Source organism: Ochlerotatus camptorhynchus, unplaced genomic scaffold (genome assembly GCF_037179485.1).
Source record: "Ochlerotatus camptorhynchus isolate MF236.1 unplaced genomic scaffold, CSIRO-AGI_Acam_v1.1 ptg000012l, whole genome shotgun sequence".
In the NCBI taxonomy this organism is placed as follows: Eukaryota; Metazoa; Arthropoda; class Insecta; order Diptera; family Culicidae; genus Ochlerotatus; species Ochlerotatus camptorhynchus.
Genome location: NW_027040504.1, coordinates 2,111,303 through 2,126,889, shown reverse-complemented (window position 1 = coordinate 2,126,889; position 15,587 = coordinate 2,111,303). Strand labels below are relative to the sequence as shown.

At 36.9% G+C, this 15,587-nt stretch overlaps 1 protein-coding gene across 7 annotated transcripts in view; it reads left to right on the top strand.

The window, feature by feature from the left end:
- MESK2 (misexpression suppressor of KSR 2) overlaps window positions 1-15,587 on the top strand; it is a 469,347-nt gene that overhangs the window by 128,929 nt on the left and 324,831 nt on the right. For 6 of the 7 annotated variants that reach the window (XM_065221293.1, XM_065221331.1, XM_065221302.1 and 3 more), the window contains one exon: window positions 8,669-8,752. The exons of the other annotated variant lie outside the window; for it this stretch is intronic. In XM_065221293.1, the coding sequence (XP_065077365.1) occupies window positions 8,669-8,752 (84 nt within the window). The remainder of the gene's footprint in view (window positions 1-8,668; window positions 8,753-15,587) is intronic. 7 annotated transcript variants of the gene reach the window in all.

The window sequence follows — 15,587 nt, the reverse complement described above, 5'->3', positions numbered from 1 at the left end:
TAAAAATGCTTACAAAATCGTGGATTAAAAATCCATTTTTGACAAAATCGAAAATGTGGATACGTATTTCTAAGCATAATTTAATTCTGCACAAGAAAACCTAGGCGGTATCCAAATTTAATGATAACTGGTTAGAGTTATTTCCCACGCCAGTTTGAAAAACCCCGTTTCGAGATAAACGCGTTTAAAGATAAAATTTCTCTCTCAGCGCGCTGGTATATGTTTTAGGAAATCGCTTCGTAAAGCGGTAAGGAATATTCTGGTGGACTTGGAGTCTTTTCTAAATTAAAGTATACATCCCAAGGAACATTTTAGCCAAAAAAAAATGATATTTTTGAAAAATCAAAGTGTACTCCCTCCTTACTCCCCCCTTAATTCCTGGAATTCATGAAAATTATGAAGAGAATTTCATAGACTTTATGAGCACAGTCCATGTTCAGTGAAGTTGAAGCAGAATACTCTAATGAATCTACTTGGTATCCTGCTCAGAATCCATTTGGAGTTCTCCTGAGAATTTTCTCGGAATCCTCTGTGAAAACTATATTCTGAATTCTTCAGGAACTATCTTCTTAATTTGATTCCCTTGAACTACTTCTCGTAATTTTTTTTGGAGCTCTGCTTCAAATTCTCGTGAACTTGACGCAATTTTTTTAGGCAATTCTAAGGTTAACAGAAAGGGAATTCTGGAGGGCATTCAAAGTAAAAGCTGAGTACAAATCAAAGAGATGTTCACGTTGCCTTTGAAGACCCTCCAGAGTTCCCTTTCTGTTAACCTCAGAATTTCCTAAATATTCAGCATAAATTTATCCTGGGATTCCCAACAGAATTTTCCATCTAGTTTCCTTGGAATTTTCCTAATAATTCTGTTGGAATCTCACTCACTCATAATATATTATATTATATCCTGAGCACTTTCAGTTGTTGCAAGGGGCCAACGCGAAGGACTTCCATGCTGTGCAGCTGCTTGGTTTTGCTTTAATTGCTTGGGCCCAGGTCAGATACCGGTTGATATGCTTGATTTCTTTGTTGAGGCTCCGTCGAACTGAGCCATTGGAATGCTCTTAAAAATTTCCTGGAATTCTCTCCAGAATTCGAGTCCCTTGAAATCTTTCTCAGATTTCTCATGTTGATTTCAGAATAGTATCTCCTGGATTCTCCCCGAATACACCAGGAATGCATTCTCACTTGAAATTATTCTCGGAGTTTCTTTGGTATTCTCGTTAAAGTTAACTTGGAATCCTGCTCTTGAATGCTTTTGGGGTTCTTCTTAAAATTTTCATGGGATTCCCTCAAAATTGTCCTCCAAATTACTTGAAGCTACCCATTGAATTCGATTTCTTTGTAGATTATTTTTTAATTGCTTGTAAATCTCTTTAAGGAAGATCCACAGACAAACAGGCATACCACATTGAATATTAGTCATTGTAAAACACACACTACTAAAAAGTCATGTAAATTTCGGTTCCCTGAGACCGACACATGTAAGCGGGCCTTTTGACATAAGAATCAGTGGAAAGAAACGTGAAAATAAATTCAATCAAACGTTCTCTTCGTCGACTAGCTGATGTTTCGGTTTGAGAACACTTAATTTTACATGAAATGTTTGTTTACGTTCTATGCTTTACGTCCAATATGGATTACGTCTCGTGTAAAAGTAGTTATTTCTAAGTGTGCATCGTCGCTAAAACATTACCGCCATCTGTTGAATACACTGTGGTGGGTAGTACGCTGAACAGATGGCGGTAGTGTGTAAACGTCAAACGCAGGGGAATTTACTATGCACGCCACAGGTGGCGGTACAACCAACTACGATACTTTTGTTATGTCTGTTTGTCTGTGGAAGATCCATACATGACGTAGTATTTTAGGGTTTCCAGTCAAGTAGAAAACTACACTACATGGGGGAGGGGGTCCAAAGTTGGTGCTTCATCGAACATATACAATCGTTGAACTCCTCCACCTTCTAACGTATTTTTCTACGGTTGGTCACGCTAGAATGTTCCGTCATTTGTGGATCTTACCTTACCTTATCATAACTCTTGGTGATTTATTTTCAGGAGTTCTCATGCGATTCTTCTCAAAATTCCACTAAAACTCTCCCATGAATTCTTTGAAATTCTTCACCAAATTCGAATGCCATGGACTAATAGATTGAGATTAATAACTAATAATAATAAATATTAACTAACTGAATAACTTGTTGGGGCTCTGTTGGAATGAGCTATAGGAATGCTGCAAGTTATTCAATGAAAATCTCTCAATTCTCAATTCAATTCCCTTGATATTTTTCTAGGAATTCTTCAATCCTCTGAATTTCTTTGAAATTATTCGCAGTTTTCTCTTGGTGATATCAGAATAGCCTTTTGTATTCTCCTCAGAATACACCAGGAATGCACACGGATATTGCTTGAAATCCTACTGATAATTCACCGGAAATTATCCTCATAGTTTCTTTGCAATTCTCGTTAAAGTTAACTTGGAATCCTGTTCTTGCATGATTTTGGGGTTCTTCTCGGAATTTTCTTGGAATTTCCTTAAAACTTTGCACCGATTACTATGAAGCTACCCTTTGCATTCGTTGCCATTAAGATTTTTTTCGTAATTGCCTTGGAAAACTCCTTATCACAATCCCTTTGAAATAATGTTCAAATTTTTTGTGATTTGCTTTCAGGATTGCGTTTTGTTTCGTTTTTTTTTAAATTATAGTCACTTTAATGCTCTTGGGTCATTCGTGACTTGTCCAGGGGTGAGATTTGAACTCGTGACTTTGACGTGAGAGGTATGGATGCTAACCACTACGCCGGGGTCGTCCCCGATTTCGTTTTGGTTTTCCTCCGAATTCCACTAAAATGCTCTCATAAATTCTACGGAATTCATCTCCAAATTCGATTGCCATAGATTACCAATATTAATTAAGATTAATTAACTAACTGGGTCTGTCAAAATGAGCTGTGAATGCTCCAATAATTCCCTTGGCATTCTCTCAAGAATTCGATTCCCTAGAAATTTTCAAAGAATTCCTTTGAAATTAACCTCAGATTTCTCTTAGTGATTTCAGATTAGCATTTGGATAATCCTAAGAATACGCCAGGAATGCACATGGAAATTGATTGAAATATTCCTAATAATTCACCTGAAATTATCCTCAGAGTTTCTTTGAAATTCTCGCTAATGTTAACTTCCTGCTCTTGAATGCTTTTCGGGTTCTTCTCGGAATTTTCTTGAGATTCCCTTGAAACTGTCCTTCGAATTCCTATGAAGCTACCCATTGAATATGATTGAGATTCTTTCGTAATTGCTTGGAAAACTGCTTATCCCAATTGCTTTGGAATTATCTTCAAATTCTTTGTGATTTGCTTCCAAGATTCCTTTTTGGTTGTCCTCAGGATTCAATTAAGCTTCCATAAATTCTAGGGATTGCACCTCCAAATTTGATTGCAGTGGGTAAATGAATAAATTAATAATAAATAAGTATTAAAAATTATTAACGAACTAACTCACTTGTGTAAGCTCTTCCGAAATAAGTCATGATTTCCTTGAGTTTTAAATTAAGGTTCTTAATTTTCTTAAGAATCCCTTGAAATTGTCCTCATTGAATTCGATTCCCTTGTGATTCTTCTCGTAATTCCAGGAACACTTCTTAAAAGTTCTATTAGAATCTTCATCTCAATTGCTTTGAAATTATCTTCAAAATTCGTTGAAGTTAGTTTTCAGGATTCCTTTGCAATTCTCCTATAAAATCCATTGAAATGCTCTAATAAATTTAACGAAATTCTTCTCAAAACTCTAATGTCATCTTCTTGGAGATCTTTTGCAATGCTGCTAAAAATTCATTTGAAATCATCCTCTGTATAGAGTTCTCGAATACTTCCTGTCGTCCTGTTGAGGCCATCAGGCCATTTCTCAGGTTTTCGGAAATCTGGATCCGGAAACAACTTCCCGGATCTTTGTAAAGGGCACTTCCTACTTACCGCTCTCATCATTTTTGCCTCTCCTACTGTTATATCATATCAAAGTATTTTACCTCCTCAGGTATGCGTCCGTTCAAGTTATTCGTGTATATGATTGTAAAGAGTGTGACGTACGACCCTGCACTTAAGATTCTCTTTGTATTCTCTTAAGAAGTCTATTTAAATTATACCAGAATTCCATCGAAGGTCTTGTCCTAATTTCTTTGAAATTGTCCTTGGAATCCTTTTGAGAATTCATTCGGAAAATTGCTCTTGGGATTTTTCGCGATACAATCACTTTTGACTTCCATTGTCGAACCCTCGTAAATAACAATTCAATTATACAAATCAACAATACCAATTGCTGGGGGGTTGCCTCATCTGTCGGACGGTTCTATCATGTACTTAGCTTGATGGAGTGATCGTTTGCAAGAATTCGGTGATGGATGTAAAACGTGACATTTACGTTATATCGTGGCAAACCAGTACCATATTCCGAATTTATGTGAAGTAATCCCAGAATCGGATACCCTTGAATTTAAAATCGTAATTCCCTTGGGCCACTTCTTAAAATTATCATTCAAGTTCCATTGGCATCACCGTCAACATTCTTCATGAATTGTTTCCAGAATTCTCCTGAGAATCCCCAGTGGCTCTTATAAGTATTCCATGAAATTCTTTTCGCAACAATCCCAATTATCATCAGAATTACCTAGGAATGCTCTCAGAAATTCTATATAATTCTCTTCAGAATTCGATTCCCTTGGTATTATTGTGGAAAAAAAGCTTGCTGAAACTCCTCAAACTCACTGGAGGTTTTAAAACACTCACTGTTTTGCGAGTTTAGCTAGCCCTCACCTCGAGTGAGTGGCGACAGGAATATGGAAGAAGTAAACAAAAACTCCTCGAGAGAGAGGGAGAGTGCTATTCAGCTAGAGGATGATTTGACGTGAGGTGCGCTTTTCAGGTCCGGATAACTTTTTTGTTCGACGCAAGAAGCTCAGAGTTCACCCAGAGTGAGAGTAAGAGCGTGTTATAGAAAACATGAACATGAATGGCTGCAAACCTAACTCTCAGTTTATCCCCTTCGCTCACAAGCTCTGAAGCTTAGTGGAATGATTTTGGCAGTAGACATTCTACTCCTCAGAAAAATGCTACGCTCGACTCATTTCAAACTCGCGAGTGCGGCTCCATCAAGCCTGGTCGAAAATCTCCTACTCAGCCTTTGGAATTAATCTCAGATTTTTCTTTTGTTCTCTTCAGAAAACACTTTGAATTCTCCTTATTCACAAAAAAACGTCAAAGTTCCTCATACTTCTCTAGAAGTTATTCTTCGAGTTCTATTGGAATTCTCTGAAGAATTCTCGTGGAATTCTGTTCAGAGTTCTTTTTGAGTTATTTCCGGACATTTGTTGAAATTCCCTTGAAAGTGTCGTCAGTCCTTAGGAACTACTCTGATAACACAATTCACTTGATATTCTTCTCGTTGTTCTCTTGAAGGTTTCCTTAGATTTTTTTTTTTCAAACTAATATTTTAATTATTTTTAAAATTCCCTTTGAATGCTTTAAGAATTCCATTGGAATGTTCTCAGAAGTTGTTTGGAATTAGCCTTAGAACTCAAATCACTAGTGTCGGACCCAACTAACAATTAATCATTTTGGCAAGCTTCTGCATTCATGTTCCATCAGATGTCACTGCTGTTGTTTGCGGTGACATCTATCGAAAACTACGCACAATATGTTTTCTGTTAATTGTTCACAGAGGACACTGCAGTGCAAAACATGTCTGGTACCTCTATATATGCATTTCGATTAACATTCGAAGTCCCTCCTTTTTCACACATTCTGCACACAAAATAGCTCACCCCTCACAGAATTTCCCGCCAATTTTAATGACTGGGCGGGACATAAAGTATCTTTTGCGTAGAATATGTAAAAGAGGAGGGACTTCAAATGAAAAAGTTAATGCATATATAGAGGTACCAGACATGTTTTGTAGTGTCAGATACTCTATTTTGTCATCTGTGAAAGGGAAATCACAAATCGAGTGTCATCAAAATACATGGCATGTGAGAGATTGAGGTCGTGAGAGCAAATTTTCTTTCTCAAATTGTAATTTTTTGGCTCTCTGGGGACTGGTAGTAAAGCAGGTAAAACTGTATGGCGAAAAATCATTTTTTATTTAATTGTAGCTTGTTTAACAATAATTTCCGGGTAAAATGTAAGGACAAAGTTCTTGTCTTGTTTATTTAGGTTGTCGTTCACTTTTTTTTTTACCTGAATATGCACCGAAAGCGAATTATTTCCACTTCTCTCAATCTCTATATGGGGATTTTTATCACTTCCTACCAACGGAACAGCGCCATCTCTGTGGAAAATGGCCGGATGATATGATTAATTTCAGCAGCAGATCAGCTTATACAGCCGAAAATTGGCTTATGCAGCTAATTTTTGTCTGTATAAGCTACTATGCAGCTAAAATTGTTTGTACGGGAGGGCACCCTTCAATGCTGAGCCCCAACATCGGTTTGGAGTTGATGGTTTGTCCACTGAAGGGTATGGAACTTAATTCCAATCAACCGCTGGAGATCCAGTTAAGGCTTCATTTAACTTAACACTGATTAGATAGGGGAAATGGATGTAATGTCGGCCAAAATGCCCCTAATTTGGGCCCATACATAAATTAAGCAATAGAATAAATCAAGACCAACAATTGAAATGGCCTTAACTCCATTTTGTAAACAAACCTTGTAAGGCCATTTTCTCGCGAACCGAAACCTTCATTCGCAAATCTAAACCACAATCGGGTAGAGGAGAATCTCCCCTACCTGTTCATTATGTTGGTTTACCTTTGCGGACTTCGGTTCGCGAGAAAATGGCCTTACAAGGTTTGTTTACAAAATGGAGTTAAGGCTATTTCAATTGTTGGTCTTGAAATTTTCAATAGCTACCAAAAATATCCATTAATACCGTCCCACAGAGCAAGTTCATCTAGATAAAATTGACAAATAGCAGATTTTTAGCGATAGGTCCAATCTTAGATCCATAGGACAACATTAGAGTCATTTCCTCTAATTAGTTTTTTTTTATTAAAGATACCTTAAACACTGATTTACACGAAATACAGAATATAATTTATAACAATATTGCAGCTTACAATTACACAAAGAATTTTAGATGCACGGGTTTTCCTTGACCACATGAGGCGTACTATTTAAGTGTTAAATTATTCCGAAGTGACCCAACGTTGTTAAGAGTCATCATGGGCCTTGATGACGTAGTTTTTGGATCATCTAGCCGGTCGACAGAAATGGTTGTCCTCTCTGCATTGGTGTGAATCGAGAGAGGGTTTGTGACCATCTAGTCTATATCCAGCCCCTGACGTAATAAGGGATGATTTCATCTATTAGTACAAATCATAGGTCAACATTTTTTCGGTTGATTGTAAAGGGAGCATTCCTCGAAATAAACAATGCTGCATTATCCTTTTTGCCATTATCTGTTGTATTTGAGGTAGTTTTGAAAGTTTTTCATTCAAAACTATCCAGTAGAATAATGCCTAACTATAATAAATGAAAAGTCTAGTCTTGGTTGATAAAATCTTCTGTCGAATAACTTCATTTCAGTTGAGACGGCATCCAATTAGCAGACTACCAACTTAAAATCACACCATCTGAAAAACTCGCAACGAGTGAAACATGATTGTGAATTTGGCAATGTAAATCTCATGAAGGAGACCAAGTGTCAACAAAGGTTCAAGACGACGTTTTAGATTGCTTTCTTTGTTGCAAGCGTATAGATATAATTCAGCAGATAAAATATTCAAAGCCTAACAAAGGTGAGAAGAGCTCTGAAGAACCCAGCTATTTGCTGCAGAGAGTATTTACCGTCAAGCTTAACCGTTTTTTCAGCTGCGATCTATCGATTCTGTTTAAAATTCAACCATTTTGGCATGCTCGTAAGCTTTCGCGTAATGATGCCATCAGATTTGGCACCTGCAGCCACATGGCATCCTTTTTCTCTCTGTTTTCCATGGATTATACCAGCAATAAATGCAAATCGAAACACCCTTCCCGCTTTGTTATACTCTGTGCATGAATGTTCCGTCCGCTTTTCAACTCAATGCTTTCATCTATTCACTTTGCCAAAAGTCGGTCACCATCATCCATCACTGTATCTATTTGACTAACAAATATATTGACTATAACCTAACATCAACCAGCAACCGCTCGCTGATTGCCAATTTGGTCAGATTCTATCACTCGCAAAACATATACAAACACACGCATAATCAGGTCGCGAAAATCCCCATCCGAAGCTCCCATCTGCTCGTTAAAAGCTTATCAGAATTTACAATTCCATAGCCGCGACAAAAAAGAACATGAAATCTACATTGCCAATAATCAGCCCTTGCCTTGGATAACAAAAAACGCACACACTAATCTCCTCGCTATCTTCTTGTTCTGATTTCAATACTTCCGTTTCCGTACCCCATCCTGACAGCTTCCTGCCCTTTTTTTTTACTAATAGCCATCTTATCTCTTTTCTTCTACGGTTCTTTTCAAAAACTCTTCTCTCTAACGATCTTTCAAGCTCAAGCTCCTAAATCTGCGTTCCTTTTTCCATCCATTCTCAATCCCAGTTTTGTTTGATTTCTATTTAAGTTGTCGAATTTTGTTTGGTCTGGCCGCCTCTGCATGTAAAAGTCTTCATTTCAGGGACCGCGACAAGACCGGCAAAGCGGCCAACGTCAGAATGCCATCCGCTCCAGCTCACACTGCCGAGGAAGCCCGCCTGTTGGGGTAAGCATGCTACATCACACAAACATAACCTGCCTTTGACTTGATTTTTCCTATATTTTATTCCTTTGTTTGGTTTGAGTTTTACATGAGTTTGAAACCACCCGCCCGCCCGCCCGTTACAAGTGGAATGTAATCTTGACGCTTTATTTACACACTTTAACAAACAAAACACTCATAACAAGTTCAAGATCAAAACACCTGCTCAAACCTGAACCTGTACAGTCCGTTCGAAAACAGCTCTCATTTTCCTTCATCGCACAGTGCTTCTGAACATCTATGGCTGCCCTCTAGGTGGTAGTGGCTGCTTTAGCAGAAAACATGATGACATACAAACACATGCACGCAAATTAGCAATCACCATCGAATATCACATTTTATTTAGTTAGAAAGGATTTATGGTTCCGCCAACTATGGTGGCACTAAAATAGCAAGCCTGTAGCTTGCCGAGGGAAGCGACGCTATCTAAAATCCAGGGGAGATTTTGGTTTCCTGTTGTGAGATGCGCGTGTGATGAGTAGATAGAAAGAAGATTGTAGATTTCCAGCAAAAAAAAATAGCGCGATGCGAGTAGATAGTTTTAGATGCGTAAAATGAAAAAAAAATATTGTAGATAGATTCGATTGCGTAAGATTGTCGAACATCTCAGCATTGAGATTTAAATGTGTCGCCTCTCTTGCAGCTGGGCTCCGTGCGTCTTCATCGTAAGGAGGCAATTTCCGTCGTATGTGTTCCAAACAATGAAAGCAAGTTACTTCAGTCCTATTTTCCCAATATTCTTCTTTGCTTACATGTTAAATTACGGTTCATGTAAATAAATTTGCCCTAGATGAAGCGCCAAAGCGGCGCGAAACCCTGTTTACCAACGAACAAATTCAACACCCCAGCGCGATCAAGTGTTTGTAAATGAAATTGTGTTGTTTGCTGTTTCCCCTGTGTACCGTACAGATTAAAAATGCATTCATTGTGATAGGGACGAGTGCACTTGACAGATTTGATTTCCAGACAATGGATGTAAACTTACAGGTTTATGACAGGCGGTGAATGTTGTGCAATGTACACGGGCAGGCGACAGCAGTGAATTCGATCAACACGTGCAGCCAGTTTCTCATGGTTGGGCGGCTAGCATACTCACTTTGACTTTTGTTGACAATTACTAAATCAATAACGATGGTTTACGAACAGGTGAACAAATACGACACAAAACAATTAACATGCGGAAGATGTGTGAGGCGTAACACGTACGCTGCTTTGTGTCTACGTCGAGTTCGTGAACGGTTATTTAGATCTCGTCGTTTGATTTCACGTTTTCAGCAATGGTGAGAACGTTGCCCTGTCGAACTAAGTTGGACGGCACAACTGTAAGTCGACATTTACGATATTGCTAGTCGATAACTCTAAAGAGGCTGAATTTATAAAGAGACGACATGTCAAAATTGGAACAATCGATTATCTGTCAAAGTCATAGGAAAAAGTTATTCCAATCGAGCAGAAGTTCTGTCAAATGGATAAGATGTCGCCTCTTTACCCAATTATCTTTAGATAACTCCTTCGAAAGGGAAATCACAAATCGAGTGTCATCAAAGTTCATGGCATGTTGAAAGATTGAGCTCGTGGGAGAGCTCAAATTTGAATTTTTTGGACTGGTAGTTCAACAGGTAAAACTGTATGGGGAAAAATCATTTTTATTTAATTGTAGCTTGTTTAACAATGATTTCCGGGAAAAGACTGAATGACAAAGTCCCTGACTAATTTCTTCAGGTTGTCGTTCACTTTTTTGACCTGAATATGCACCGAAAGCGAATTATTCCCACTTCTCTCAAATTCTATATGGGGATTTTTTCACCTCTCACCAGCGGAACAGCGCCATCTTTATGGAAAATGGCCGGACGATATGATTAATTTCTCAGTGTCACGCTTAGATATAATGTGTTTGTTTGTTTACATTTATCTGCTGCTAGCTATTCCATCCATTTCAATCGACAGAATTGTCCAAAACAGTTTGAAAACGTTTTTACAACGCTCCAAACTTCTCAGGTTTGTGTGACTGTTGTCGGAAGCCTCTTTTTCTTCGGCAACCTTTCTATTTGAACTGCGTATTAATAAGGTGTTCCCTTATCGGTATATTTCATTTGAAGCAAAATCTGACATGACAGGATTGCTCAGTCATAAAAATGAAATCAGATTGAAGCTAAAAGACTAAGGAATCGTTTAAATACATCCAGAGAAGTGTTTTTAGTGAGGAAATACAGTGAAATGAACGTGGTTGCCGAAAACAGAGAATGGGTGCCGATGCCATCATTTACCCTTGTTTACATTATTCTCTTATAGAGTAGAGAACTAATAACTCAGCAATATTTCAAATTGATTTTTGTTGTTTCAATTTCAGATGTAAAATGTATGGGCATTGAAAGAAAATATTGAAGATGCTGGACTTTCGAAACAAATATTTGTAAAACCGAAACTATTCTTTTCCGGGGTTTTAATTTTTAGTTCTTCAAAATGCTCATGATATGAATTCCCGAATTAACTTTAAATTCTGCTCTGAATTTTCATGGGATTCTTCTGAAATTAACCAGAAAACACTCCGCATAATAATTACCGTTGAATTCTTTTTAGAACTTCCTTGAAACTCTTTCTAAGAATTTGATTGCAATCCTTCTTAGAATAGATCATTTTGTCAAGCTTCTGCATTCATGTTCCATCAGATGTCACAGCTGTTTTTTTCGGGGACATCTATCGGAAACTAGACACAATCTGTTTTCCTACAATTGTTCACAGAGGACACTGCAGTGCAAAACATGTCTGGTACCTCTGGTATGTTATTCGAAGTCCCTCCTTTTTTACACATTCTGCACACAAAATAGCTCACCACTCACAGAATTTCCCGCCGAATTTTATGTATGGGGCGGGGCATAAAGTATCTTTTGCGCAGAATATGTAAAAAAGGAGGGACTTCAAATGTTAAAGCAAATGCATATATAGATGTACCAGACATGTTTTGTAGTGTCAGGTATTCTATTTTGTAATCTGTGAAAGGGAAATCACAAATCGAGTGTCAACAAAATACATGGCATATTGAAAGATTGAGCTCGTGAGAGAGAATTTCTCTCTCAAATTTGAATTTTTTTGGCTCCCTGGGGACTGGTAGTAGAGCAGGTAAAATTGAATGGAGAACAATCATTTTTATTTAATTGTAGCTTGTTTAACATTAATTTCTGGGAAAAAAAATGAACGAAAAAGCCCCTAACTTATTTCGTTCACTTTTTTTGACCTGAATATGCACCGAAAGCGAATTATTCCCACTTCTCTCAATTTTTAAATGGGGATTTTTATCACTTCCTACCAGCGGAACAGCGCCATCTCTGGGGAAAATGGTCGAACAAAATAATTAATTGCCACCTATTTATTAGGAGACTTTGATTCCTTGAAATTCTTTTCAAAAGTTTTTATTCAAAACAGCAGAAATCTTTTGAAATTTTATTTAGAAACCCCTTGGAGTATTTTGAAGATTTTTTTTCTAATTATCAGCAATTTTTTGGCAATCAATTCTGTTGGAGCTCTGCGATGAATTTTTCGCACTAGGGTTGAAATTATATCCGGAACACTCCTAGAACTCTGTTTCTTGTTGAATTCTCATCATAATTCTCTTGGAAGTCTTCTTAAAAATCATCTATCATTTTTCTCACGATTCCCATTCACACCCCCTCAGAATCACGTAGGAATTTCCCTTAAAGTTTTTTTGTCAAAACTCCTTTTGAAATTTTCTAAAAAGAGTTTAATTTAGAACTTGTATTCTTCTGCACAGAAATCCCTCCAAATTCACCTAACAATTTCTAAGGACTTCATATCATATTAATTCTGGAATTCTGCTCAGAACTCCTCCCTCCTTAATATTTGTTTGAAATCAACACTTTGAATAGTTTTAGTTTTTACTAAAAATTCCAGGGTTTGTCCGCAAGATTATATAGAATGTTCTGTATTTTGTCCAATTTTCCAAGTCTCAGAACCTTGACAATTATAACCCCACGACCCAGAAGTTTATATTTTTTTTTAAATCTGTTATGTTAGATTTTTTTTTACAAAATCTCACATTTGAATTATTGTTTTCTCCAAATCTTGCACCACGAAAATTGTTATTTTTCCCACAAATATCCTCCGAAAATTTATAGAAGTAATGAAGTTGGGTTGTTAGCGGAATGCTTAAATAAAACAGCAAAATAGGTTGTCTTCCATTTAGTTCCACTTAATTAATTTTGATATTCATGACCGATACGTATTTCGACTGCACATTGTAGTCGAAATACGTATCTGTCATGAATACCAAAATTATTTAAGTGGAATTAAATGGAAGATAACCTTTTTGCTGTTTTATCCGAAAATTCACAGTTAGCCGCGTTTTTAAAAATGCGTGCTATTTCATTTTTTGTTGAATATTAACAACCGGGAAATTTTTAAGATTTGAACCGGGAAAACCGGGAAAAAACCCGTGAATTTCAAAATGAAAATTCACTGGCCACCCTGCTTGGCAAAAACCATTTAATGTTTATATAGAAACTACTATGGCAAAAACCAAACTTTTTGTTCATTGTCTTCTAGCCTTTTTCCATATTGTACTGTTAACAAGTTCGATTGCTATTCTTATGGGAATTTTTATCAGCTACAATTTTCAAAAAAATAAATCGTTTTTCAGCCAAACGTCAAATTAAATAGTTATTAATTTCGCCATAAACACCAATGTTGCCTGCTGAAGAGACATCAGTAACTTGAATCATTAATATTTTTGTTACATTTGATCGAAAAGTGGTATTCAACAAAGTTGTAGCTGACAAAATTTTCAACAAGCGCAGCTATCATTTTCTAAAATAGAGTGAACTGATGAATTTTGAGATAGATATGAACCGAAATTATGGTTTCCCCATAGGAATTTCTATGTAAACTTCAAATGGTTTGTACCAAGTCAGGTTCTCAATGAGTTCAAATTTTGGGAGGCATCAATTTTGCATCAGTCTACTGGGCACACAGTATGATTGTACTTGCTATACAATGATACGAATGCAAAAATGGTACAGGCATCGAAAGCTCTCAATTAATAAGTGTGGAAGTGCATCTAGAACACAAAGTTGAGAGCACGCAATAAGCTAATATGCGATAAGCAGTAAGCTTGAAATGCGAAGAAGAAGCATTTTAAAACCGGGAAAACCCGTGAATGTCGATGGCAAATAAGGAAAAAAAATTACTTCGTCCTCTCTTCGATAAAAATATGCTTTCGGACCTTGAGCACATTTCAATACCATTGGACTGGACAAGATTTTCAGGATACAGTCACAATTTTAGATAAAAGAAATCCAAGTAGTTTTGAGGAAATTTTATAATGTTAGTTAAAAATGAAGGTATTTCGAAGAAAATTTCCACGGTAGTTTAGAGAAGAACTCTAAAACTTGAACTTCTAAAGTCAATTGTTTGAGTTCAAAGGAGAATGTTATAGTAACCCCCTGGAAAATTCCAAGATGAAGAGGATTCCAGCATCCGTGAAAAATACCAAGTAAATAAAATTTCGATGGTACAATTACAAATGAATTCTATGAAAAAATTTCGAGAACCATTCCATGAGCATCTCGAAAAAAATTCCTGGATGATTTTATGGAAAATTTCAAGTGAACTTTTAAAAGACTTTAGAAGAGACCCCAAGATAATTCTGAGCAAAGTTTTCAAACATCTATAAGGTGAATTGGATGGGAACTCTGAAGAGAATTCATACGAATTTTAAATAAAATCACGACAGGTAGCTTCAGTGAATCCTAAGAAAAACTTTAAAATTCGAAGCGGTTCTAAGGATGATGATTTGCTTAAGATTATTCTGCAGATAATGTTTGGACTGTTATAAAGAAATTGACAAGAGACTACAGCATCATATATTTATTTTAGATTGTTTCTGAAAACAACTCTGTGAAGTGCAATGATTCTAAAGGAATTGCTTGAACATTCCAATAAAATCCTGAAAATAAATTCAAGGTAGTTAAAACATTGATAAATTTTGAAGACTTCGAACGCAGACCCAGATTCAAGATCCAAGAAAAATGCTGCTGCCTTAGAAGGGCATGTGACCCAATAGTGGAGGAAATAATTTGTTTAATTTATATAAAACTGAATCCGCTTTCTTCCTAGCATGAATTGCTTATGTTTATCTCTATTTTGCGGAGAAGATGTTCATTTTATTGTTGTTTTCTCGATTAATTATCCACAATTTGTAGGAACCGTGTACCTATAGTAACGGTATTTGTTGCTTCTTGTTCCTTTAGCAAGCCGCCATCTTTTCAGGCCACGGTTTTGAGCCTACGCCTTTCAAAACTAACATCGCACTTGAAAGATGGTATGTGCAAATGTGCCTTTAATTTTGGTTACTGGTGCAATATTTACAGAACCCGCAACTATAGCAGGGTGTCTACTACCTGGAAAACCTGGAAAGCCGGGAATTTACAGGGAATTTTATTTTTTCTGGAAAAACCTGGAATATTCAGGGAATTTTGATTCCACTCAGGGAATTTTCCAATTATCACTTCATTCGTAATTCAAAAGAAGTTTTTTAGTTCAGTTTTTCGAAACGTTTCTTAAGGACACTTAATTTGACAAGCATCTTACAGCTAACACGTGACAACGTGTGCGATCCAAACAAGTTCATTCAGAGAGTCTTGTCACGCTCGCTCTTCGCTGATTTGTATGTGGAGGATCAAAATTGTCGTAAAAAGGAAACAGCCGAAAAAGAGAGACTGGCAACCGTCAAAAGGAAGCATATGAAGCATGTATTGTATAAGAATAAGCATGCCAGACAGCAGGT